Genomic DNA, 25,039 nt, shown 5'->3' on the forward strand with positions numbered 1-25,039 from the left:
AAAAGAAGAGACACATCAAAGTGAATGTAAGACTTTCATGTAGTTACTGGTTGATACTTTTGTGGTCACCGAAGATAATTTGTGAAGCCTTGTCATCAGTTTGTCACACCAAAAAATAAAAAAATAAAACAATAGTTGCTATCAGTGAATACTAACTAAAATAATAAATAAACTAATAAAGAAAGAAATAAAATAAACAAACTAAAATAATACTTACTAATCAAAAAAAAAACTAACTAAGATAAGTGACACTTCAATAACAGGTGCCATCAATAAAAGATATCCCCGATGCCATATCAAGCAATTGTTGCTATGGTAAGGGGTTGTGATAAACACAGATTATCTCAAGCAGAAAAACTTGATACTTAACAACATGACTATGCTATTAATTTCAGCCTCCCCACACCACAGAATTTCATATTTTAAGGACATCTGTTTATGTTAATTAAGCATCTCTCCAGTGCCAAAATAAAATCCTTTTTACTCCTTATACAACAACTTTCCACCTCAAGCATTTGATCCTATAACAACAGGTGTTACTAATAAAGCAACAACCCTAACTCAAAAGAGTTGATTAATTCTTAAATACCAGGAAATTATTTAAAAGCAAACCTCCTCACCTCAAAGAATTGCTTCTTGGTGAATGCCTTGAGTTCATGAGTGAACTTGTCCTCAGCTGTATGATACTGTCTTAGGTTCACTTGTGACAGGAATGGAACACTGGTAAGACTGTCGGTCTGGCTACCGGTGTACAAGGATATCAGCCCAGAGGAGGATGAACTGAGATCATCCAGGGAAGAATTCAGCTATCATACAGGAAGAAGAATACTCTTGTTATTATCAACTCATTTTATCATGCTGGGTGGGCCTTTACAACACTTGTATTATTAGACACGACTGGGCATAATGAAATGGTGGATCACAAGCGATCTCTTGTAATATCACTGAAACTGCTGATAGCCCACAATCTAACTAACACACCTACATGATTACTAACAGTGCTACTTAATATGTGGAACAAACCACTTAGTCCAAGAACAATAAAGGAAAAGTTGCCACCACAAATTTCAATGTTAAGCTCGTTGCTCACTGATCGCGACCCGACTCAACACGATCACTGTGGAAATCTGGGATAGTCGGGCAGTGTGCCTCTCCTTGAGACTACTGCTGATCAAGATTTTGCGAGTTTGAGTTGAGTTGGATTCAGTCTGGACAATTGAACAACTTGGAACAAGTAGCTCTTTTCCGCCTGGCCAGCAGTTCATGACTAAAACAGAGCAGTTTTAGCATCAAACACAGTGAAATGCTTTTGCATGTAACCGAAAGAAGCATTTCAAGCATTCATATGAAACGGTAGTTTTTGTGTGCTCAATCGGTCGTTCAATGTCATGGTGTCAGTTTTAAGAGCATATGGGCCTTTATGACTATAGAAAACTGAGGCACAACTGTCAAGTTGAGTTGTGTTCAGTTTGGAGTAGTGTACAGTGAGCTTCCTGGTTTGTCATTACATTTGAAAAGCTTTAAATTGTATGTCCAACCAGAGAATACAACCAGATTGTAGCAACTTCAACTCAAAATGGAGATTTGAGGGAATGTGTCCTCCTGATTGATGCTCCCCCAATTTCCATTATAGGGGTGTCAAGCTGGAAGATGGAAAGTCCTATTTCCTCCTCTTTAATTTAATTTTCATGAACAGAAAATGCAATAATCAACATATGGCTAGGAAAACTCTTTATCCATTGTGGAAATCTTTATGCCCCTTCATTCATATGAGAGAACAGGGGACACTTTCTGTGAAAGTGGGCCCTGGTTCACAGGCCTTTGTTGTATAGAACTTTCATCCAGGAAAAAGGTTGTATGTATGTAAGGTTGTATGATTAAATTTCACGTTTTATTATAATTTATTATTTACTTTTTGATGGTTAAAATTTCTTTGAAAAGGAAAATTGCATGTTACAAAATGCTTCATGGAATACTTTCTCAGATCAAGGATCTCAGGAGGCTGTTTGACAAGTCCTTCAGACTGGCCCACCTTGTCTCCTCTCTATTCTTCAAGGTGACAGAGATTTGCCCCTCTAACAATGGAACCCCCCCTCTGTGAATTTGCAATATAAAATATGTGCCTGGAAATCCTACTGTACAGCCAAGTATGTTTTAATGAACTTACCAGCGCAGTAGTAGTCTGCAGCTGTTCTTTCAATTGTTTGTTCTGTCGTTTGAGACCGGCCTCTGAGGAACCAAGGTTTGATGCCTTGTGAGTGAGAGCTGTTTGATGTACACTACAGAAAAAACAACACTTAGTTGGTTATTGAGTATGAGAAAAAATCACAGCTGTGAATATCAGAACAAGATTGATTTTGTCAACTGGACAGATGTCAGTCCGTGGCTGGGGTAAAACTCTTGTTCAGTAGAGGTACGTCAGGAGTACAACTAAAATGTGTAAAAGTATGTTGGCCTGACGTTTCGATCTGAGCAGGATCTTCTTCAAAGGCTAAATGACAAGTGTTTGATGTACACTACCAAACTACATACAACTACATAGAAAGGGCTTCTTTTGGTTTCTTTGCCATTTTTTTTCACGGTTTTGCCAAACATGAGTATTATTCAATATAAGATGACAATTGATCGATACTCAGGCAGTTTATTGTACTCTTTCACCATCAGCATGTGATTTACTAAATTCCATTTAAATTTAAAAACATTTTGTTGAATAAAGGTACTTGTTTCATATTAGAGTTAAACATTTGCAAAACTAACTCAAAGTGTTCAATGTACGGTACTTAAACGTAAATATATCAGGCCAAATATTTACATCAAGTTCATAAATATTGCACTGCCTATAAATACCCCTAAATAGGTACAATGATATATTTGATATCACCCCCAATGTTGGTGTTCTATTTTTCAACCTACACATCTCTCCTACAGTGTGCATATTTGTCATTGTTATTTCGCTAATTTTTGGGAGAAACCAACTTTGCCGTTCAGACAGCCAAAATGTAATGCAGAGTTGTCTGAGGGGCAACCAGAAAAACACCCTTAAAAATTTGCCCTTTATATATATTACATATATATAAGGGAATGCAGGAAATCCTATGTCTAATGTTACCAATCATATTGATAACACTCTTAGCCTAAAGATATCATTATTAAAGAAAGAATATGGCAGATGCTGTCAGTAGCAATATTTAGCACCTAGACTGTCAATCTTAATTTTAAGATGAGGGTATGTACACGAACAGTAGTAAACCAAACTTTGTACCCTGTAAATTTGTTTTCTTACTGACCTGTCATAGCCTACAGCCTAGCCTGCCTAGGACTGTAGAGGTCACAGAGAGGCTGACAAAAGTAGTCCTACAAATTCATATTAATCTTATATTGTTAAAGTAAATGCTTTTGCACCATGCACAGATATTATGATAATATCTACACAGTAGTAGTAGTAGTAGTGAGGTAACTTCATATATCATGCAAGTATGTTCTTTAAAATAGGTTGCTCTATTGATACTTGTATGTACCCTTTCATATTAGAAATAGAACAAGTGTACTATGCCACACCGCCAATGCATTTCTGGAATGATTTTTGTGTGATTTATAGCTTAAGGCATTGAAAAGGTGATGTAAATATACATACAGAAAAATAGAATTTGACCATCTTAAATGGTAAGAAAGTACAATCAAATAGGTTCATAAAATCTATTCGGTCCAAGGTATTACTATTGACCATACCTCAGTTTATTTCGGTGGTGTATGAGCAGTGGTTTACGTTTCTCAAGAGCTTTCAGTTGGTCCTGCAACATATCAATCTCAGCTCTGCAAATGTAGCATAAAAAGGTGGAAAAACTCTTTGTAGTAATGTTTCCATTGATAGTAGCCTGCACAATGAGGTTGTTAACAGATTTTGCATTCAAACAAGGTACAGTACACAGTAAATGCATTTGGCACATATTGTTTCAGTTACAGGGGAACTGGGATGTGTAAATGTTTAACTCAGACCTTACCACTTTTAAATTTCAAAATCTAGGAATCTCTTGCAAATCCCGATAAATCGGTTCTCCTACAACTGAATGGGTTAAAATAGTTCTGCTCAAGATAAAAAATCAAAAGGCCATTTGGTTATCTTGTAAAAAGCATCTTCTTTTCAGGGATGCTACTTCCACCATGGGCTCTGTAAATTTCCTGTCCTATACAGTGTGTTCTACAGTATAGCTCCTCCTCTACATTCCCTATTCGAATATTTCCAAGAACTAAGCCATTTTAGAATCAAGGTCAACTACTCATGTCTGATTAGATTTTGCACACATAACTTTTGTTTTGTTTCATTAATTATTCAAATGCTTAACGTAGAGTCACATGTCATGTCAGGAGATGGGGGGGGGGGGGGGGAACCAAAGGGTAGCCCTAGTGCAAACCTGTTGGGTATAAAACTTACTCTATTTCTTCTGCTGTAAGTTCCTCATCTTGAGTGAGCGATGTAACTTCTAAAGCAGCCTCCAGCTGTTCTCCAGAGAGAATCTCTGATTCTGATGATGACTGCAGGAGATTATACCTGATGATTTCAAATCAGACACATATGTATACAAATTACTGTATCTTGTAAGGAAACTTTCAAATAAAGATATCCTTAACTACTACTACAACTACATAAACCCATGCTTTAGTAAAATATCTGAACATAAACACAATGCTGTTTTGTATTCACACAAGTAGTGAAGCATTAAAATATATTTCTTGACAGAAAGAAGAATGTATGGTTTCATTTCACACTAAATTCTGATTACACTGTGCCTCAGTACAACATCTGAACAACAACACACTGCTATTTTGTATTCACCAAAGATGTGGATTTTCACTTTCAGAACAAGGAAATATATTTCTTGACAGAAAGAAAATATATCATTGCATTTCACACTAAATTCTGATTACTCTGTGCCTCAGTACAACAACTGAACAACAACACATTGCTATTTGTATTTACAAAAGTTGAGACTTTTCACTTTAAGCAAAAAAATATTTCTTGACAGAAAGAAAATACAGTATATATCATTGCATTTCACACTCCATTCTGATTACTCTGTTGAACAACAACAACAGTGGGCACTAGTTTGTTTTCTTTATATTGTGAAAGTTCATTATTATTAACATGAAAAGCATACTTGTTACCAGCATGCAAACTATAGTTTTGTTTGTTCACATAAAGTTCTAATTTTGGTCAATAAAATTGGTTTATATTTCCTTATTTGTTTTTAACTTTATTAATAGTAAACAGTATTGTGCAAGTTCATCTTTTATAACTTACTGCTTTATCTCTTGCGATGTGAGCACGTTGCTGGAGGAGACATTGTGACAAAACCAATCCAGGAAAGGAAGAGCTTCTTCATTGTCAAAGAGCCAGTCAAAGCCCTCTGATTGTAACTTCCTCGTGGAAGGATAATGGAGCTTCTTGAGGGATTCCACAAACTGAGTACCAGAGCTCATGTTGTCAGAACTTCAGATCTGCAGGGAAACAGACAATCATACTGTAAAAACCCACAGTATGAATGAGATGTTGCCTATAACAGGCACCTGATACAGTCATTCTTTCTTGCCAAGGGCTATTCTCAATCTTGCCAATGAATTCTGTAGGAAATAGGCCAACTTTATGTGTCAGAACATGGACGTAGTAGTCTTAATTTTTTGTTTTAGGAATCAGATTATTATGTTTTTTCGATGTATTTATGATTGTTTTATTGTCTGTTTTACTGAGATGGAGTGAATGCCAATTCCTTTCATGGTCAATAAAGATTCTTATATGTTATATCTTATATAAGGGAGTAGTACATTGGAGCTCAACAATTTGCAATGTACTTAAATGTTTCACATGAAAAGTTAACTACAAGACTACAAATCTGCATCCATTTTGATTTTACATGTATGGGTGGACCTTATCCATGTGACCAAATAGACAATACTGTAGGGTGTACAGTTCATTATAATTATAAGTAATCTAATGGAAGTTGTACATGCCGTACATAATGTCAATATAAAGTTTCACCACAACTTTGAGCAACTGTGATAACCCTGAAAGGGCTTGTTAAACTGAAGCATTGTGTTTCACACAGCTACTGTACGTCATGAGTGTCATCACCCAATTTTAAGTTCAATTTGTTGTAAATTTATTTGAATTACAGAGATTGAATTTGATGTGTTGATGTTGATGAAACAACAGATTGGAAATGGCTAGACAAATTCACACACTAGCCAAGGTTGACTATTTCACACAAAACATACATGTCCAAGATAACACTTGGTTCCTATCTACAAAATTAACATTATTTACATTTTTTATCAATTGGAGACATAATTTATAAATGAGGTTGGCATTGAAGTGGTTTAATAGAGATCACTGTGATCACAGAAGAATCCAGGCATCATCTAAAATCTAACATTAAAGTTTAAATAATCTGAAATTTTGAATTGTTTCTGTCAGAACTTGATGGAAGTCTTAGGCCAGTATGTTATATCAATATTACTGTAATATGATATTTCATGTACAGTATGACCTCAATGGCAAATATCTTTCCTCATAATTCTCTGAAATTTTGGCAGAAATAAATGGTCTGAAAGCTCTTTAAGAATATGATGGTATATGGTAACTTTGGGATGTTTTTGGGTGATGTCCTCATTCCATCTGATAAGACAGGCTTCACATGACACATTGATCAAAACATTTTTGGGATATCTTGGGATATCTCGCTTCCAGACAAGTGGGTGTTGGAGACAATTTCACAAGTGTACCAAATAGAATTCACCTCCAGTCCGCCTACCGGGAATGGAGGAAGACTGACCCCAGCACCTGCGGACCCTGTCCAAAGAGCTGCTCTAGAGGGGGAAATTTCAGCCTTGCTGGCAAAACGGGCAATTGTAGAGGTATCGGGAGAGGCAGGGCCTCGGTCCTCTTTCTTTCTAACAAGAAAACGGGACGGATCTTAGCATCCCATCCTAAACCTAAAACCCCTGAACAAAAACTTCATAGATCCAAAACATTTCCGCATGGAAATGCTAAATTTAATTCTACCCCTACTCAGGAAGGGAATGTGGGCCGCGAGCGTGGACCTCCAAGACACCTACTTGCACATACCTATGCACCGACACCATCAATGGTACTTAGGCTTCCAATACGCCGGAAGGGAATTCACATTCAGAGCGCACCCATTCGGCCTGTCAACGGCTCCAAGAGTGTTCACAAGAGCGACAGGAACTGTCATCTCCCACCTCAGATAAAGAGGAGTGACACTATACGCGTACCTCGACGATTGGCTCATAGTAGGAGAGTTGAAGTCAGACGCATCAAACAACGTACACAAGACGGTACGAACCCTCCAGGAACTGGGTTGGATAGTCAACGAAACAAAGTCACAACTGACCCCGACACAGAAGATCCAGTTCCTGGGGGCAGTACTAGATTTTACGACAGGGATAACCAGTCCCTCAGAACAGAGGATCGAGGCAGTCAGAACGACCACAGCCCAAATCCTATCACGACAAGAGTCATCGACAGGGATGTGGCTCCGAGCCCTGGGACTGATGGCCAGCATGGTCGGCGTGGTGTGACTATGCAGACTACATATGCGCCTGCTGCAACTACATCTGCTAAAGACTACCGATCTGAAGAACTTAGACAAGACAGCACCGATCCCCCGGTTGGAAGAAATCGTATCACACCTACAGTGGTGGCACGACACAGAGAACTGGGATTGTGGGGTCCCCTTCATCGTGAATCTGCCAATGATATCGGTCACGACGGACGTCTCACTGACAGGGTGGGGAGCCCACTGGAACAACCAAACAGCCTGGGGGACGTGGTCTCCAGTAGAGAAAACATGGCATATCAACATACTAGACATGTTTGCTGTCAAACAGGCTCAGGAGTCCTTCCACAAGAACGTGCAGAACACAGCGACCAGCGTTTTCACGGACAACACCACTGTGGTAGGGTACATAAACCGACAAGGGGCACTCACTCCGAGAGACTATGTCGGTTGGCATGTGAGGTCCAAATGATAGCCAAGGACCCTGGCATGACGCTAGGAGCATCCAATATCGTGGGCAAACTGAAGGTGATGGCCGATGCTCTGTCCAGAGGACAGATGGACCCCAACGAGTGGGCACTATCCCAAGAAACATGCAACAGGATCTTCGAAGGTCTCGGCAGACCAAAGGTGGACCTGCTTGCGACTGCGGAGAACGCCAAAATTCAGATCTTCTGCTCCAGGTGGTTCCACCCCCAGGGCTAACTGCATCGATGCCATGTCAACTCTTAATGGACACCCCATCTATCCTACCAGACACACCCCATCTACTGTATCCTACCAGACACACCCCATCTGCTGTCCCAAAGACGGGGGACCCTCAACTACCCAGACATCAAGGGTCTACAATTAGTTGCCTGGGAGTTGTCAGGACTTCCCTCCCACAGAAGGGTTTTTCGGGGGCGGCTGCCTCAGTGGCAGCCGACAAGTTTCTAGCATTTAGGGACGGTTATGTGGTCTCTCAAATCCAAGGGTCTGAGTCAGACTGTGAAGCTATTTGGGCTACAGTCCCCTTTCCTAGGCAGTGGCCTCTTTATATATGCTCATTCTACAGGTCACCAGGGTCTGGCCCAGAACCATTTCAGAAATTAGGTGAGGTCATTAAGAAGGTCAATGCTAGAGTGGACAAACATGTTGTCATTGCTGGGGACATAAATTGTGGCCATATAGATTGGATTAGTACCAGTCACAGAGAATGTTACTGAACCAGGTGCGCACAAAAAACTGCTTGACCTCCTTTATGATAATTTACTGATTAATACCCAATTCTCCCCCACTAGGGAAGAAAAGATACTTGATTTACATTTGACAACCAGGCCCTCCTTAGTGAAGTCACAATTAGTGATCCCTGGTATAAGTGACCAACGCATAGTAGTCAATCAGGCTTAAGTATAATCCATCAGCTCCTAGGAAAATTTATTCTTACAATCAGGAATCTCATTAAAGAGAAAACCGTTCGTTTTGCTGAACAGTATGCCCAAACAGTAACGAGTGACCAGCGCTCTGTTAATGAAAATTGGATAGAACTCAAGAAACATCTGCTTGATAAGCATATCCCCTCAAAACTTATGTCAACACGTTTCAATCTTCCTTGGATGTCTCCCCGCCTGTGTTAACTGACTAGGCATAAGCATCGACTTTACAACCTGGCTAGGAGAACTACTGAAATTGGGGAAAGGGCTGAAAATTGGTTGAAATATAAGGACTTTAAAAAATTTACCCAACAAGCAATTAAGAAAGCTCATCATGATAACCTTGAACCTACCATGACTGATGCTTTTAAATATTAATAATAATAATAATAACTGAGACTTATATAGCGCCAAATCAGTAAACAGAAGTCACTGCTCAAAGCGCTTTACAAAGAAAGTAAATTAATTGAAAAAAAAGGTGAAAAAATGGGTTAAAGAAGGTGATAACCGCCCCTTCTGGAATTATATTAACAGCAAAGAAAGGATGCGTGTGGAGTAGCACCTCTCAAGGTTTCTTGGACTCATTACGATTCTAGCAGGGATAAAATTTGAGCAGACAGTTTAGCTCTGTGTATACCATTGATAGCATGGACAACATCCCCTATATGCACGGGGAATCATACCCTGATATTCAAACATTACTTGTCACTGAACCTGGTGTCCAAAAATTGCTGTTAAATATTGTTGAGTCTAAGGCTTCCGGGCCAGACAATATTCCTAACCGTCTATTGAGAGAGCTAGATATTGAACTTGCTCCAATTCTTGCTTCATTGTTTAACCAGTCATTGTCTGATGGTGCTGTACCATCTGATCTAATGCTAATATGGCCCCAATTTTTAAGAAGGATGATAAACATCTTGCATCCAATTACCGTCTAGTCTCTCTAACGTGTGTCTGTTTGAAGTAGTTAGATCATATACTGTAGTGGTGAAACACATTATGGATCATTTGGACAATCAGGCCATTTTAACACACCTACAACATGGTTTTAGAAGAAGTCATTCATGTACTACTCAGCTTCTCATGAATATTTCAGATTTAGATCACTATAACGATAAGAATACCCAGGTTGATATTAAATTATTAATATTCTTGATTTTTCTAAGGCATTTGATGCAAATTGCTGGGGAATTCGGGTAGATCTCTCCTGTTGGATCAATAGTTTCTTGTCACACAGGACCGAAAGTGTGGTTATTGATGGAATATCATCAACATCCGATCCTGTTCTCTCAGGTGTGCCACAAGGCATATGTCTTGTCCCAGTTCTGTTCTTATGCTATATAACGACATTACTTATCACATTAAATCGCAACTTCGTTTATTTGCAGATGCTTTGCTGTTTAGGCCTATTCACTCATTTGATGATCATCTCATCCTCCAGAAAGATCTGAGGCTCCTGAATCCTGGGCTACGCTTTGGGACATGAAATTCAATCCCTCTAAATGCTTCATGATGTCTATAAAGCGTAGCGGGGCAAAATCTGTCTTTATGTACTCCACATACAATCAAATATTGGAGTGCGTCACTGCGCAAAATTATCTTGGTATCCTATGTAGTGACAATTTATCTTTCTCTACACATATTGATAAGATATGCTCTAGGACTGGTCAGCAGAACCCTAGGCTTCCTGAATAGGAATTTGCGCTCTTGCCCACCAGTATTACGTGAATTGGCCTATATATCTATGTGCCGCTCTACTCTTGAATATGCAGCTCAGATTTGGGCTTCTTATAAGGTCTCAGTCTCTCAGACCAAGATAAAATAGAAAAATTTCAAAGGAAGGCAGCACGTGTTGTAACTTGTGATGTCCGTAGGCAATCCAGCGTCACTGAGATCCTGAAGACTTTGATATGGGAACCCCTCATAGAAAGAAGGAAAAGGCCAGACTCATACTTTTTTATCAAATTATTAATGGCCTAGTTGCAGTCCCAATCGAGACTAATCCCTTCTTGAAACCAGGGAGACGTGGCTGCTACTGTATATCCAAATTCTATAATCATCTTGCCTTTCAGTATATATAGTTTCTAACCTAGGACTATATAGGGTTCGCATTAGTCGTGAGATTGCACGATTCCTGCTATTTGATCACTTGCGTAGCTTTCGGGTAATAAATTAGGAACCGGGTAGTATTGAGTGGGTACCCGGATACTCCCTGCAAACACTACTATCCAACTAGGCCAACTGTATGTTAGGCTAAGTCAGTATCCATAAAATGTTAAAAGTCCAAATAATCATCAAACAGCATGGAAGTGTTGTGATTGCATCATACAGTATGTTAGCAAACTTGTGGATGAAGCTAAAGTGGTACACAAATTAGATTTAGACGGGACAAGGATATTGCAACATGATTTGTCTTACATTTGACAATACTGGAACAATGCCATCAGGCAGGATCTAAATACTTTTAGTGATATCATGCATGGAAACATCAATATTGACCCAAAGAAGTACTTTTTGCCCAGAAAAGCACCAGAGGACACAAGCTGAAAATCAATTTAGATCAGCGCAAGCACACTTGGAGTTAGAAGTCCGAAAGTAATCTTTCTTCAGCAGGACATTATGGAATAGATTACCAGAAGTAGTGATAGCAAAGACACTGATTGGTTTCAAGAATAGAATTGATGCCAGCAGGATTTTTAAGAGCAATTGAAGCTTCCTATCCCGGGCCTATGTCAGTATGTGCCATGCCCAACTAGGCCTACCCCTCAATGCAGAACTTCCAAAAGTTCCAGAAGCATGTGGCATCCACCCCTCTAGGTATCCTCTAGAGGAGTATTGTTCTAGGCCTATGTAAATTTGTAGTCTCATATTCATTTTCCAGCGAAACAAAATGAAGCCCATTGCGCATGAGGTTGACTCCACTTGTCTATAATAGAATTTTAACCTAGCCAAGCTGACACTTAGTCAAATTAAACCAGTGTGGTAGGCTAGGCTTAATGTTGGGAGCACGTTTGCAATCTAGGCTTAGGCTAGCTCTCAGTAAAATCCTAACGTTACTTCGAAAGCATACGAGGTCAATATTTGGCCATAATGCACACCGTTTAAAGATAATTGTCTTCATACTACCTGCGTATTTTGAATACCAATTTGATACTTACGAACATAATTTTACCAACTAGATCCACGACTGAGTGCTAACTATATTTTCCATTCAAACTTAGCGCTACAATGGTAATGGTAATGTTTTTCTGTTAACAGTTGATACGCATGGAACGCGAAAGTATCATTCAGCGATAGCCGTGTATCGGCTTTCCATTGTATTGGCCTAAAATTGGGAAGGAAATTTCCAGAGGTAGAAAGCCAAAACTTTCATATAGGAAGTTAGGAAACCACTGTGGCAGGTATTTTCACACAAGTATTTGCTAAAGTAAATAATCACAATGTGATAATTATGAATAAATCCCCTAAACAAGCTTTGTCTTTACGACGAGTATTTATAGGATAACGAGGCAAGCTTATAATTGTCACACTCACCGGTCCGGGACCGCTAGTGAGTGTACCTCAGCATCTGATTTACCCGGACCGATCTTGAACCAAGGTGCGTTAAATCGAACAGGAAATATTCTATGCAACTACTACGAACAGACATTCTTTCTTTCTTTTTTTTCAGGAGAAAAAAATCTTCTCCACCTTCAAGAGAGGAATTGTCCGTGCTTCTCAAACTAAAATTCCTTGGCTACGGACCTGGAGACAAGCGAACTGAATTTGTTTACAAGGAAACCAAATTTCCTACCATACCAGTCCTGTTTCAAGGCTGCAGTAGCGGACAACATGCGTAATTGATCTTTGTTGCAGTTTTGTGAGCACATAGTGGACCCATGAGCAGCACTGTGCGGCGCATAACCGTTTAACAAGAAACTACATGAAATTTTGGTGGGGGATTGTATATATACGTCCTACTCTGCGATTCAATGTTTTCTACATAGCGCGAATTCCTTTTCGTCATGAGAGTTCGAAAATAAGGCCTGCATAGCTCGGCTCCTCTTCCACGAAGGGAAGGGGGTGGCCGGGTGGGCAGTCGACTTTCTAAAAAGAACACAGATAAAATTTCCTATTTACCCGATTGGATCATTATATTTACCTATTTGGGGTATTTTACAGCAAAAACGTGTTCTTTGGCAAAATACCTGACAACTTTGAATGTGTAAAACTCGCTTACTAAAGTTGATTTAAATAAATCAAAATAAGTAAGCAATTTAAAGTGTCGTTCTCAAAATAATTTAAGAACGACAAACAACTTGTTTGCTGTACAAGGCCCCTTATTAATAAATAGAACAATCCAAATGGGAACTAACAGATTGGATAAAACACACAATTTCTGACATTTTGGGGAGGGAGGTGAGAGATAGGCGGGAGGAGGAGAAGACAAGATAAATATTTGGGGCACAAACCTTTTCCTCCCTCACCCAAGTCCCATCCCCCCATCCCATGGTTACGCTTCCCATGGTTGCCAAGCATCTCCAAGAGATATTACCGAGAACTGTAAAAAAGACAGTTGCACATGTAAGCAGCTACGTGGTCAACGATGACTATTGGAACATGTGAGCTTTCGCTTAGCCAGACACATGTAAAAAAAATAACAATTTTACTTGTCGTTCCTGTTGAGCATATCAGAAGACGGAGATCGAGATGTCGTCAAAACGAGAGAATTATGATAGCCCTTCAAAGGTAGATGAAAATCCTAAGAAAAAGAAATCGAAGTCAGCAAATGGCAAAAAGCTATCAAGTATGTCGCTGGAATTGAATACACATTATGGAATGACCATTAAGGACCAGTTACGCGACGCTTTGATCAACAAGAAATGTTATGGCCTTGTCACCGACAGTACTAGTAACGACAGTGGTAGGCCAGTTGCTGAAGCAAACATTCACACCCAATCCGAAAACATAGGTAGGAATACACCTTTCAATTATGTATCCTGAAATCAAGTGTTTGGATGGAGTGTAGCCTAGGTCTGCAGGATACTATAAGATTGCCTTCGGTGTCCTAACACTACAACTGAAAGTGGTACACTGGCAATATTTCTAAATTCTAGTTAAAGTTAAGTGTAGGATGGTGACTTCGAAGTTCGCCCACTTAAGACTTAAAACACCCCAAAACTAAATCTTCTGGTATAAATCATTTGAAAATATACTTGATATGGTGGGAGAATTTTGTTATAGTACGATACACGGCCAAACTTTCTTTCCTGCAAACTGTTTTCACGTTGTTTTCCAAGAAGATTCTTCGTGATTGTGGAACTGGTATTTCTTGCTAGAGTATTGCGAATTTCGGCCACGCAACCTACAGTGTGGCGCTGGTAAAAATTGGTGGCGCTGTTGCTCTTTCAGTAATTATAACAGACTTCATAGATCTTCGTCATTTTATTGACAAATATGTAAGTAATTTCTTGCACACGGGTCATTTTGGAGAGAAAATAACTGTAGCTTCGTACTTTTTGGTGAAATTTGGCTCTTCCTGTAGGTTTTCATGGTGAAAATCGTGTATTTCTTAGGGTGCCCGAACTTCGCAGTATGGCGAACTTCGCAATACTGACTATACTACTACCAGGCAGTAGGGTATGGACCCCATGGCATACATAAATAGAAACTGATAAGGCCTAAATAGGTTACACAGTGGCCTATTGTTAAGGTATCACGTAAGTTCAGTATGGGTGATACTAGTATAGTCAGTATTGCGAAGTTCGCCATACTGCGAAGTTCGGGCACCCTAAGAAATACACGATTTTCACCATGCAAACCTACAGGAAGAGCCAAATTTCACCAAAAAGTACGAAGCTACAGTTATTTTCTCTCCAAAATGACCCGTGTGCAAGAAATTACTTACATATTTGTCAATAAAATGACGAAGATCTATGAAGTCTGTTATAATTACTGAAAGAGCAACAGCGCCACCAATTTTTACCAGCGCCACACTGTGGGTTGCGTGTCCGAACTTCGCAATACTCTAGCAAGAAATACCAGTTCCACAATCACGAAGAATCTTCTTGGAAAACAACGTGAAAACAGTTTGCAGGAAAGAAAGTTTGGCCGTGTATCGTACTATAACAAAATTCTCCCACCATATCAAGTATATTTTCAAATGATTTATACCAGAAGATTTAGTTTTGGGGTGTTTTAAGTCTTAAGTGGCCGAACTTCGAAGTCACCATCCTACTACTAGTTTACAACTTAGGCAGCATCAAGGATAAAAATGCCTGTGACCATGTGTCATAACTCATACAAAAATATAAATTTGATCTAGTTCATCATATACCTAAGAATACCAAAGATTTTAGAGTAATCATACTTATCTTAGTGTTTAAGGATTCACTTCCACACCTCTACATCAGTGTGCTCTGGGATTAGCGTTGGTGTCCTGTATGCATTTTGGTTCACACTTCAATAAACACACATATTGTATAGGCCTAAGCTGTTCTACTCCAGATGCAATAGTACCAGGGAATAATGTAGTGCTCATATTTTGTGTAGCAGTTTCGAAGGCTCTGAAGTTTGTTCTCTCATAAAATGCTATGATTTCTTTTTACAAAATGTGCCATATAGTTGTACACTTGTATAGCAATTTGCTGCATTGCAAGGCAAACTGAATGTTGATGAAAGGAGATGTTTTATTTCTGTAGCATGTTCATTGGAATGTGCTCCTTGGAAGTTCCTGATTTTCAAACAATCATAGAATTAAATGTTTCTCACTTTGTACTTAGATGCAGCAGCTGTTCACACAGATCCTTTTACTTGCTGTGTTTTGCCAAATTTTATTCAAGATGAAAGATTCTTGGAGGGACTGAAAGATGAACTTCTAGCATTAGATTTCCATGATAAATCAAATGATCTCTATAAGTTCCAACAGGTGAGGCAGCTTGTAGGCATGTTTTCATAAGGAATGGAGTTGTATAACGTGACAGCTTTCCACAGATGAATCTGGAGAGCCTCTGCCCCATGATCCCCCAAGGTAGCCTTTCACCACCTAAAACATTTACCTGTCTGGTAGCTGTAAAGGATCATTAACGAATGACAGCAAAAATATCCAATCTTTCATATAAAGTGAATTTCAAGCAGAGGTTGGGGAAGGATACAAGGGGACACAAGGGCTGTGGGGAGGAAGAGACTAGCTAGTGACTAAAGTGAGTGAAATGTGTTCTAACAACTTCTGTATTGATCACCCCCTTATTTCTTGAAATTTCAGGGAGTACATGTTTATAATGTGGAAATTTATCCTAACCAGTGATATTCAAAATGTTTTTAAACAACTTTCCCCTTCCAGTCTGGTGCTTTACAAAACACATCTAGCCATCATATCAGTGGATTAAGGTAAGAACTGTAACTTTTAAAATCATTTTCAAAGGGATAGGATTTACAATATAATTTGTAACACAGAGGTATAAATGAAGTGCAGCACATTGACTCAACTCCCAGCTTCAAAGCTTCTTCCATCATCAAGATCAGAAATATTTTACAGTAGTGTATCTACCCTTCATTTGTGTCAAGTGTTTTGCACAATAATCTGTTACATCATGCATTTACTATATAACTGCACATTAAATTTGGAATAGAATTAAAATATTTGACAAGATGATCGTTGATGTTTGAAAGTATCATTTAATTGGGTTCATAAAACTATAACAGTGATTTCAGTTGCTGGTGTCCTAATTTTGTATCTGTGAAATCATGGCATACATCCATGGTGAAATGTCTTTTTCAAAGTAAAATAACTTTCAAACTTGTGGAGCAAGCTGTCAACCAATGAACCAATGTGGTTTTATTTTAACTTGTACTTGGAACTTGCTCTGTATTGTTTCTGTGTAAAATCTGAGACTTGATTTCAAATCTTTAAAAGAAAACATGGATTACTCTACAGAGGAGACAGGGAACATTGGAGGAATTCATATGTATTTAATGAAGTTTATTTTATTTGTTAGGCCAATCCCCATTTCATGTCAAGTCTTTGAACTGATGAATTCTACCAGTTATTTTGAGGCCTGTGTACAGTACCCTACTGCAGTTTGTTATGACACACAAAATACTTTCTCTTTACTATAAACAAATCAGTTGTGTGCCACTCGTCTCTACTATATGGGATTGCATGCATTTGACATATGAAAGTTTGTGTGGACATTGGTTGGACATTCTCAAGTTCAGTCCCAGTGTATGTAATTTCTAATCAACTGCTTTAAAATGTCTTTCTTGGTACAGGAAATTTCTCTACGAAGATTTCCGTGGCTGGCTGAGGGATGTTACAGGCATTGAATTCAATGACACTGTTGATATGACATGCTCAAAGTACAATTACACAGGTATAAAAAAATGACTGTATATTGTTTTTTAAATTTATTATTTTTATGATTTCTTAAATATGAATTGGAAAGTTAATTCATAATTATGCAACCTACACAACATGAAACAGGCTAAAGATCATTCTTGTCATTAAAAAGCATTGGGTTAAGTATACCTGACAACCTCTTGTTCCTTTGAGTTTTGAATGCTACTTTTAGTGCTTTGAACCAATAATGCTAGCAAATAGTTGTTTTCATGAGGAGATAATTTAAGTACTTTAGACCATTTTGCTTGAGTTTTATATGTATGTTGTGTTTTTGTTCCCCCTTTATAATTCTTAATTCAGACATCTTACTTTGTCATGATGATGAACTGGAAGGACGCAGGGTAGCGTTCATTCTCTACTTAGTTCCACCATGGACCAGAGAGGATGGTGGTCTCCTGGATCTGTTTAAAACAGATGGTTAGTTCTTATTTCCTTTTTTTGCCGTGTGATTGTCTGGAATCAATATATGTAGATATAAACCTTGAGTTTTATTCATGTCATATTAAATCAGGGCAGCACTGGTCTACAACCTTAGACCTCTCTTTTCTTAGATCCCTGTTCCATTAGACTTCATCAATTTTGTTGAAAACATCAAATAGATAGAAAATATCTTAACAGTGTCATAGGGATTCTAAAAACAGCTATACTAGAAAGACTTTAGATAGATATAAGAAAGACTCCCTGTTGTCAATTTATCATTTAGTCATTATCTAAGGCAATTCAATGGTAAAAGTGATCATGAATTGAATTCAATAAATGACTGACTGACTGACTGTGAACTTTTTCTGAAGTGTTAATGGCAGACTAGTTGGCATTTCTCCCTTTCAGTGTTATGAATGTATATATACTGTAGCTAGCATCTGTATCAACAAAAGTTTTAATGTTCCAGGATTGATTGTAAATTTTGTTTTCTTTCTGTTTGTCTAAAGCTAGTATCATTTTGATAGATTTACAGTCTTATATCTACAGTACGTATGAAAGTTAAAAATGGACCAAGTTTGTATTTTATTACTTGTAGGAACTAAAAAGTATTTGATTCCAGGAAAACTTTGCCTCAGTTGATGATATTTTGAAGTTGGTGCATTCAAAACAGTTGAAAGAAGAGAGAACCATTCAATTACCAGATCAGTGTGTCAGATTATTTGTGGTCTGAACAAGTCTACAGAATTGCAAGGAAGAAAGAAGCCCTGTATTAGCTTTCATGTTGCACCTTTAGAGCTTGTCACAGAAAACCACTTGGGTCACTGCCCTCATTGGTGAGCATGTTGATTAGTAGTTTATTATCGTATTTACAGCATTGCCGACTTTTTCTTCCTTCCAGAACATTTTCGACCAACAAGGGTTTCCAAATCGTTATTGCCAAAGTGGAATACGTTTGTCTTCTTTGAGGTCACACCAAAGTCTTTTCATCAGGTGACAATATAGCTCATAGGTGCTTTTCAATGGGGGTCTCCAGCATTTCAAAAGAGGGGGGTGCTGTCGTATCGGGCCTACTGTGCAAAGATGCCTGATGCACGTACATACTGATGTGCTGTGTGATTGATTAGGTCATGGTTAAGCTTCTGCAGTTTTTACCGAACAAAAAACGTATGGCGCTTTAAACAGTTAGCTTGACTGGAAACTTTGAAATTGTTTCAAAAGATCTCTTCTCCAATTGAAATTAGTGATCAACTCATGGTACCATTATGATCTGCATCCATAGACTGCTGCTTGTCAAGTTTGGCAGATCTAGATAGGACGGACATGACAGCGCCCTCTGGTGATTTGGGGGCTTGGCTGGGGAGCCCCAATGTATTTCCTCTACCTTTTTAAGAACGTTTGGAATACGCGTTCCTGCTGAGACTCATATTCCTTTAAATCAACATTGACTAATCATTAATCCAATGTATATTTCTGTAGTAACTCATGTCGAGCGTTTACATATAAACAATAAGTAAAGAACATACGAGATGATAGTTGTGTCTAATCTATTCCAGGGTTAAGTCACAAGTAGAGGTAATGTATTTACAGGGCAGTTTATAAAATGGGGTCAGCGTTACTGACCTAGACTCTGCCGAACAGTCGTTTGGTCAGTAGAACTAATACTAATTTACTAAAATATCTGATTAACAATCTACATTGGCATAGTGAAGAACCATTTACACCAAATTATTCAATCATCTGTAATACAAAATGGATGCTAGTACATGTTTAACCTTCTTTTAGCACAAACGTTTTGGTGCTGTAGGTATAACTTTGCACTTATCAAATTTCATAATCAAGAGGAATACCAATAATCAGAAGATTTTGACAAATGTGTTTTGGTAGTGTGCAGTCTTAAGACAATCATATCATTATTCTGTTGACAGCAGGCCAGGTATCTCATCTTAGCAAGGCTGTCTGTGAAGAAGATCAATGAATGACATGTCATGCTCTCCAACAGTTATCAGCATATTGCCTACACAAACCCCTTTTCAACAACATCTCTGTCTTTGACATATCTTTCATCTTGAAGGTGTCAAGATTCAGTCAATATGTAATTGTCTTTTTTAATCATTCTGTGCAGGTATCAGAAATACTGAATCAAGACAAGCTTCGTCTTTCGGTCAGTGGATGGTTTCATGGATCCAGTGTTCCCAGGCCAGAAACATATATAGAACCTGCTGGTACTCTGAGTGGACACTTGCAGTTACAAGTTAGTAGTTTTAGTATCCAAGTGTCTAGAAACAAATGTTTTTATGCATTTTTTGCCTACCTTTTGTCAAACTTTCTGTCTCTTTTTGACAAATTCTCAGAGAATCTTGAAACAATGTGAGTCCCATTAATGCTCATGGGACTGCTCATTAAAGGAATAATTTCGAGCTTTGTCGGTCATCTGTCTGTTATGATGTCTTATGTATGTTTATGTGTATTCTCAGTGTTTCTCTCTTGTCGTATTGTAAGTACTCTTTCTGTCCACTCATTTCACTCTACTGCTATCGGGCTCATGATTCTTGTGGATACCTCTGCAAATTGACAATGTTTTTCTTGCTCACTTCATTTTTCAGGAAGGTTTGTTTGTAAAATGGATGAACCCTTGTTACATTGATCCCGACAGCCATTCACAGATTTCAAGCACATTCAATGAAGAATCTCAAATCCAGCTGCCGACATTTTTTAACGTGAGTAAATTGGTCACCTTGCAGAGTATATTTATATGATAACTTGAGGTTCTTAACTCTGTTTTGCTTTTATAGGAAAAAGATTTTCTTTGATGCGATGATACAGAATTTTAGATTAAAGCCCCAAAAAAGCATTCTATCTCGACAGTCTGAAGAATGTTTTTTTATTGTACTGTTCTGTAGGTAATAATCATACAGTCATTACAAGGTACTTTTTGCAAAAACTTTGGCCTTTTCAACAGGTGAAACCAAACACAGTGAAATAATGATGTAAACCAGCACTGTTCATTCTGTTGACAGAAAATAGTCATTTGGTGTGTTCTCATCGGTTGTCAAGGGGGTCTTTAAGACTATCAAAAACCAGGTTGTATGAGTTGGGTCGTGTACAGTCAGGCAGTGTGCTCTTGGCACAACATTTTGTCGGCCTAATAGCTATTCCATCACCGATTAGCAGTTCACTAACGAGTAGTCTGTTTATAATATTCTTAAATTGCGCGCAAGAACACATAACTGTTATTTCTTTAACTTTGGTATTTTCATCATTTGGATATTTCAAACTGGTTCATTTCCTTTCCACTCCTCAGGAGGATGTATCAGAGGACCTCGCCAAAGCTCTACGAAGTCCAGAAGTTAGATGGACCCGAAGAGGACCTCCAGATAGGAGGTAAGAGACCCAGAATGCTGACACATAATATAAGAATGTGTAAAAGTTAGTTGGCCTTACGTTTCGATCCTAGCAGGATCTTTCTTCAGAGGCTAAATGACAAGTAAAAGTAACAGAAGGGACAAAAACATGCACAGAATACAGACAGGTTAATGAGCATGGTGAACACAAAGAGATAGATGTAAGGGGATTAGTAGACAAGGGATGGAGAGAAGAAAGAAAGAAAGAAACCAACCAAGAAGAGGAGAGGTAGGAGATAAACAGTGGAGGGACAAAGAGATGATTAAGGGAAGGGGGTAGGGAATACATAATATAAGTTTATATAATATTTTATATATATATATGATAAAATGAACCTGAGATGGAAAATGATATTATTGTGCATCATGTATTATTATCCATTAGATTTACAATTATTTTATATTTACTCTATTTTATGATTCTTGGAGACTAAATATGCTATAGCACTAAAATCATTCAGAACTATCTCTGAAATTTATTTCTCATTTTAGTATCGTAAAAGAGTATTAGGAGTAGAGATGAAAGTTAGTTTAGTGAAATGATTGAAGAATGTTAGAACAGCATGAAAAGAAACTGTTACAGTGCAAAAGATATGTAGCAATGCCTTTAACTTTCCTTTACCTTTTCAATTTGTCAGATCCTATGAAGTTGCAAGAACAGATAGTTACCCATTGATCTTAAAGGAGTGTTTGGATGTCGTGCAGTCAGAACTCATGTTTCTTCTCTTGTCACGACTGACTGGATTAAAGCTTCATGAGGATGTAGAGGACAGTAGCTCAGACGAAGAAGACACAGAGGAGGCTAGACTAGATCAGAATGGTAAATATGAGAAGAACTCTTTTGCAATGGTAAAGGCAGCTCATATACACCTTCAATGACACCTTTATATGACTGTGTTAGTTTTCATTTGTGTATAAATAATATAATTTAATTACGTAAGTATGAACTCATTGAGTTTTATTCTTTTATGTATCATTCCTTTTTCCTGCATGAGAGAAGCCACTTCTTTTCTGGTTTAAAGAAAAAATGTTCAGACTGCGGTACATTGTGCTTTATACACAGATTCAATGGTTAAGTCTTTCCAATTGGTTAATAAGAACCCAGCCACATCTTAGCATCCCTCCTCTGGGGCACACATTGCTACACAATTTACATTGTGTTGTAAAACAAGTCTATTAACATTTTTACAGGTGGTAAGATAAGAACATGCCTTTTGAACAATAACTCAAGTAACAGCAATTCATAGGAGTTGATTATAAATTAGGTTAATTTGCAGGTCAAAAATTTTCCACTGTAGGGAACTTTGTTAGACTGTTTGAATAGATTTCATCTGATGCTATCACTTCTCTCGACAGGCAGAAAACCCGAGGGGGGTAATCCAAGGTGCCGTGTGGAGGTGAGGCGATGGAGTCACGGTAGTTACACCCTAATCCATGACACGGACACAGTTGGGTCAGAATTTTCACTTGATTGCAATCTCTTCCTGGGATGTGGAGGTAAGTGTCAGCCTAGCTTCTCATCCTTTTCTACAGACACTTTTGTAGCATTTTCTTTAGTTTTCAATCTTTTCCGGTGCTGCATAGGTCAATGTTAGGATGGATAATTAACTACTGGTCCCATTTATACAGGCACTCGTGGAATAAGTCGCTTAGATCTCTCCGATTTCAAAGAGAGCCCGGGGTTAAAGTGTTCCTGGCATTTTCCCCCCAATTTCAAATACCTGTCCCTGAATCCTTACGAGTGTCCTCAGAACTATCCCAGAATGAGTTAAAAGAGTCTAAATAAATTGAAACTTTAACTAATTAAGTTTGGAAACAAGTAAGATGCGATTGTTAACAATATTATGTACAATGACATGCATTCACACTTACTTAAAAGGTAGACTGCAGATTACTAAATAATTGCAGTTTGTTAGTCATGTTCAAACCACCTTTCTGGCATATTTCTGATGAAAATTGTCATTTTTACTGAACAAAGTACTTGTTTCTGAAGGTGGTAACACTGTCTTCTGCATTGACCATCATCTCTTAAAACCTAGCACCAATAAAAAATTTTAAAAAAACCTCAACCTTTCATCCCTCCCTTTAAAAGTTAAGTGTAGATAGTAGCCCCTAATGTCAAAAAGATTGATCAACTTCAATATAATGATCAGGTGACTATCAAGTATTTTGATTAATTTTGTTCCTCCTTTTGCTTTTAACCTATATTAATGTACAAGCAATTGTAAATTAATGAGATAAAAACCATCAGTGGGGTGCTCTGTACATTTTGTGTCTTCCCAAAGACATCATTGTAACATTTCTTAGGGATATAATTTTTATTTTCAGAATGGAACAGCGAGTGTGGAGGATTTACCTCATACATTGCTAAAGGGGAAGACGAAGAGGTATGAATATTCATGCTTTGTTGTGCATCCGTTAAGATCATATGTACCGCCCCCAAATATGGTAGAAAGAACAAAACTGATTATTTACACTCAAACTGTAAAACATCATGTCATCTGACCAGGCTAGTTATTCAGAGGCAGGGGCCCTATGGAGTGGTGGGTCTGGGCCCCCTCTCCTGATTTTTGTTTATAATTAGTTGCATAGTTTTTACTCAAAATGCTGTGTTTTGCTCGCCTCATGCGTGGGCGTTCCTTACCTTTTACCATTGTTAGGCTTACAGACCACTATTTTGGCAATTTCGGTGTCTTCTGGTATATGTCTTCAGGAAATCCTGGATCTGTCACTGCTATTACTGTCTAACTTAAGTATCATCTACATCTGGGATTAATTAATAGTGATAGAGCTTCTGGGAAAATTGTTTTGGAATTAGCTGAAATGAAACTTTCAAAGATTATTTACTATACAACTTCAAGTAAGCATATTTGCTATTTATTTTACTCCCACCCCCCCCACTTTTCTTTGTTTGTATTTCAGTGCACATTTGTAGTGAAATGGTATTTTTTCCCTCTGTTCTTCACAGCTTTTGAGTGTGGAACCTCAAAATAACACGTTGGCATTAGTCTACAAAGATACGGATACCCTATCCTTCACCAAACATCTCAATCATAGATTCACCAAGCTGTCCACGGATGGTGAAGAAAATGCTTTCTTTACTATCAGTTTAGTGTTTTACGAGTGACATTAGTACTTTATTGAATGGGTGCAGTGGAGTGGGGGGGGGGTAGGAGAGGGAGGAGGTTGACTTGGAAGATTCACAATTAACTGGAAACATTTGTGAGGATGAATTTGATGACAAGAACTGGTGAGTGAACTTTGCATTGTAGACTGTGATGAATTATAGAGATTAAACCATCATGGTTTTGATTATAGATTACTAAAATGGGTATCACCCACACTTACAAAATCTGTCACTTTGACTTTATGTTATCATTAGTACCCATTGATGGGGTGGGGAACAGAGGCAGGGGAGGGGGAATTTGGAACAGAAAACATGCTCCTGCAATGAATATGACAACAGGTGTTTGTTAGTTAACTTGGTGATTTGTGGCTAAACTGGGTATCTTAGTTTTGAAAATTAATTGAGGAAGAAGGTCTCAACCTCACCAGAAAGTTCTGATTTCATATTGCATTTTGTTTCTACTAATGTGTCTCAAAATGAGGTTGAATAATGTATTTTACAGATTTAATTTTCACCATGATAATACTTACTGCTGTAAGCATAAAATATAACAAGGGTAAAAAGAAAAGAAAAGTGTGTCTGATATCTGAATTTCTCTGATTTGTATCTTCAAATTGATAACCATTGGAATCACATTTCCCCATTAATATTGCTAACAGTGGCTATGAATAAAACAGTATTTGGGCCCTTATGTAGGAAAGTCCCCAACACAGATTTCTTCATGTGAA

The 25,039-nt window shown here is 38.1% G+C and overlaps 2 protein-coding genes across 2 annotated transcripts in view; one reads left to right on the forward strand and one right to left on the reverse strand.

Annotated features, from left to right (window-relative positions):
* Positions 1-12,297, reverse strand: part of LOC139981385 (HAUS augmin-like complex subunit 3) — a 27,591-nt gene extending 15,294 nt beyond the window's left edge. The window contains exons 1-6 of the mRNA XM_071993753.1: positions 12,142-12,297; positions 5,300-5,496; positions 4,433-4,549; positions 3,730-3,813; positions 2,168-2,279; positions 621-806 (exon numbers count right to left, since the gene is read on the reverse strand). Coding sequence (XP_071849854.1) covers positions 621-806; positions 2,168-2,279; positions 3,730-3,813; positions 4,433-4,549; positions 5,300-5,478 — 678 coding nt within the window. The 5' untranslated portion in view covers positions 5,479-5,496; positions 12,142-12,297. The remainder of the gene's footprint in view (positions 1-620; positions 807-2,167; positions 2,280-3,729; positions 3,814-4,432; positions 4,550-5,299; positions 5,497-12,141) is intronic.
* Positions 12,298-13,217: 920 nt separating this feature from the next.
* Positions 13,218-24,568, forward strand: LOC139981394 (prolyl 3-hydroxylase OGFOD1-like). Its single transcript, XM_071993762.1, has 13 exons — positions 13,218-13,934; positions 15,745-15,890; positions 16,305-16,351; positions 17,234-17,334; positions 17,661-17,777; positions 18,682-18,773; positions 19,906-20,034; positions 20,387-20,500; positions 21,085-21,164; positions 21,823-22,004; positions 22,541-22,681; positions 23,513-23,571; positions 24,153-24,568. The coding sequence occupies exons 1-13, from the start codon at positions 13,673-13,675 to the stop codon at positions 24,309-24,311; spliced, it is 1,629 nt and encodes a 542-aa protein (XP_071849863.1). The 5' UTR covers positions 13,218-13,672; the 3' UTR covers positions 24,312-24,568.
* Positions 24,569-25,039: the final 471 nt, after the last annotated feature.

The sequence above is a fragment of the Apostichopus japonicus genome, chromosome 2 (assembly GCF_037975245.1).
Source record: "Apostichopus japonicus isolate 1M-3 chromosome 2, ASM3797524v1, whole genome shotgun sequence".
In the NCBI taxonomy this organism is placed as follows: domain Eukaryota; kingdom Metazoa; phylum Echinodermata; class Holothuroidea; order Aspidochirotida; family Stichopodidae; genus Apostichopus; species Apostichopus japonicus.